This window comes from Sinocyclocheilus grahami, unplaced genomic scaffold, assembly GCF_001515645.1.
Source record: "Sinocyclocheilus grahami isolate Dianchi unplaced genomic scaffold, SAMN03320097.WGS_v1.1 scaffold281.1, whole genome shotgun sequence".
Taxonomy (NCBI): domain Eukaryota; kingdom Metazoa; phylum Chordata; class Actinopteri; order Cypriniformes; family Cyprinidae; genus Sinocyclocheilus; species Sinocyclocheilus grahami.
In genome coordinates, this window is record NW_015505460.1 from 1,658,274 (window position 1) to 1,661,405 (window position 3,132).

The 3,132-nt window shown below is 41.3% G+C and overlaps 1 protein-coding gene across 1 annotated transcript in view; it reads right to left on the minus strand.

Annotated features, from left to right (window-relative positions):
* The window catches only part of LOC107600320 (protein kinase C-binding protein 1-like), a gene marked incomplete at its 5' end in the record, with an annotated part of 12,366 nt that extends 11,931 nt beyond the window's left edge, over nucleotides 1-435 (minus strand). The window contains one exon of the mRNA XM_016292189.1: nucleotides 178-435. Within this exon, the coding sequence (XP_016147675.1) occupies nucleotides 178-435 (258 nt within the window). The remainder of the gene's footprint in view (nucleotides 1-177) is intronic.
* Between the last annotated feature and the right edge of the window lie 2,697 nt (nucleotides 436-3,132).

Genomic DNA, 3,132 nt, shown 5'->3' on the forward strand with positions numbered 1-3,132 from the left:
AACAGCCTTAAAGATATGTATTGCATTTGAAATCTAGACACAAATAGAGAAAGTTCATAAAATAAACAACATTTATGCCTGTAGTATCTTGCCCTAAATAAAATATTTACAAATGACTAACAATCTGCATTGTGAAAATGATTTTTTTAGACAAAGTGGAGCCGCATGCGCCAGTACCTCACATTCAGGGCAGAACCAGTCTCCTTCGGGCTCTGCAGCCAGTTTGAGGCACTTAGCGTGGTAGACACGTGGGCAGAGCTCACAGCAGAGCACCTGGCCCTCGCGGTGGCACACCCAGCAGTAGAAGTCATTCCGCCCGTCCTGCGGTACAACATCAACAGGGTCTGTGGTGAGTGCGGGCTGCTTCACATAGTAAAAGGGACCATGTCTTAGTTCTGACTGGAATGCGGGCGAGAGAAACAGAGGGTTGGGGTTTCAAAACATGGGTATTAGAGATAAGACAAAACCAACAGGCACAAAGGTTATCGATCAAGAAGTGGCATGGAAGGACAGAAGAGGGCAAATGTAGACTAATGAGCATTGAATTAATGGCATTCAACTTGTAACATGAAAGTAAATGCATCCTTGTTAGAGAAGAAAACAAGCTTAGGACTAATAATTCATTGCAGCTGCTGTCCCTGGATACACATTTCTGCTTAGCTTGCATGACAGCCACCTGCCTTGCGTTTGTTTGGCTGGGCTCATTATATTAAGGCATGGACCTTAGGTTGTTTGCGAAAATTCATTTCACTGTCAAAAGATGACACTTTTATAGAAGGTAAAATGTTTTGTTTGGATCCTCTGCAAAAACAGTAGTGGTCAGCTCGAGGATTTATCAATAACCTATACCAGGGCTTGACAATAAGGATGGTCTGTTCGCATATGGTTGCTGTTAAGCAAATGCTCATGGTGTGAGGCACTGAAACAGTAGATGTGATGATGCTTAAAGGGATAGTTCACCCAAAAATGAAAATTACCCCATGATTTACTCACCCTCAAGCTATCCTAGGTGTATATGACATTCTTCTTTCAGACGAATACAATTGGAGTTATGTTAAATAATGTCCAGGATAATCCATGCTTTATAATGGGAGTGGATGGTAGCCCAAAATTTGAAGTCCAAAAAATTGCACCCATCCATTATAAAAGAAGTCCACACGGCTCCGGGGGGGTTAATAATGGCCTTCTGAAGCGACACATGTGTATAAGAAAAATATCCATATTTACAATTTTATAAACCTTAATCTCTAGCTTCCGCTAACTGTAGAACGCTCATTCACGAGAGAGTGGCGTCCAGCGGAAGACGTAGGACGTAGTTGTAGTATAAGATCCGGTGAGAATAGCATGTCTCACGAGAAACAAGTTTTGTTTACAGAAAAGGAAAACCAGTGTCCTCTTGACTTATATCGAAATCCTCCGACATTTTTCTTTACAAATCCTCATTTTGTGCTACTAATTCGTGAACGGTGTTTTGTTTCGCTCTCTCTTCTGCACTTCCACGTTCGTCACTTCCGTGTTAGTCACCGCGTTTGCCTACATCCTGTGTCTTCTGCTGGACGCCACTCTCTCGTGAACGAGCGAGCTAGAGATTAAGGTTTATCAAATTGTAAATGTAGCGTCTGCGTAGGATCATGCTGGAGTGTTGGACTGTTTATGGCTTAAAAGACCCTTTTAGCCTTTTGACATTTGCATATAAATTACAGTTCTGGTCAGAGATGTTACTTGTATAGGGGTTGTAAATTGCCAAATGGTTCTTCGCCGTCAAAAAGATTAGAACCAGCCCCCACGAGAATCCTGGAATCTGAGTTCAAAAACATTCCACAAAGAGCTGTGAATGGCCAAACGAACACGCACACACCCAAACTAACACACACACACACACACATACAGACATTTCTTTATTTTAGACTATAATTAATCAGTTATAATTGTATCTGGTATATGCATGTGGTGTGCACATTCCCCTTGTTAGATTAGATGAGTTACCACTCGTTATTTGTATTAGTTAAAGCCATAAAACACTTATATTCAGGTGTATGTGTGTATCTTTGGTTTAATCTATTCCAGATTATTGTTTCTTGGTATCAATGTCACCCGTTCTTCATTTCTCGGACAATGACGTACAGTATGTGATTGTGAAACGCATCATATGACTCGCACGATATTTTGGGTTAAAACTACGGATGTTCCAGACCGGCCATAAAGCATGCAAATGAGCCATAAAACAAGAGACAAAGACGATTCTCCCGCTCAAAATCCATGTCTCTCATTGGTCAGAACACACAGAATAGGAACTCTCAAAAACGATTAGCCCAAAATAACTTGCGCTCAAAAAACTTCTTCTTCGTTTGAGACAACACCTTTCAGGACTCTCAAGACAAATGCTCATGGTGTGAGGCACTGAAACAGTAGATGTGATGATGCTTAAAGGGATAGTTCACCCAAAAATGAAAATTACCCCATGATTTACTCACCCTCAAGCTATCCTAGGTGTATATGACATTCTTCTTTCAGACGAATACAATTGGAGTTATGTTAAATAATGTCCAGGATAATCCATGCTTTATAATGGGAGTGGATGGTAGCCCAAAATTTGAAGTCCAAAAAATTGCACCCATCCATTATAAAAGAAGTCCACACGGCTCCGGGGGGGTTAATAATGGCCTTCTGAAGCGACACATGTGTATAAGAAAAATATCCATATTTACAATTTTATAAACCTTAATCTCTAGCTTCCGCTAACTGTAGAACGCTCATTCACGAGAGAGTGGCGTCCAGCGGAAGACGTAGGACGTAGTTGTAGTATAAGATCCGGTGAGAATAGCATGTCTCACGAGAAACAAGTTTTGTTTACAGAAAAGGAAAACCAGTGTCCTCTTGACTTATATCGAAATCCTCCGACATTTTTCTTTACAAATCCTCATTTTGTGCTACTAATTCGTGAACGGTGTTTTGTTTCGCTCTCTCTTCTGCACTTCCACGTTCGTCACTTCCGTGTTAGTCACCGCGTTTGCCTACATCCTGTGTCTTCTGCTGGACGCCACTCTCTCGTGAACGAGCGAGCTAGAGATTAAGGTTTATCAAATTGTAAATGTAGCGTCTGCGTAGGATCATGCTGGAGTGTTGGACTGT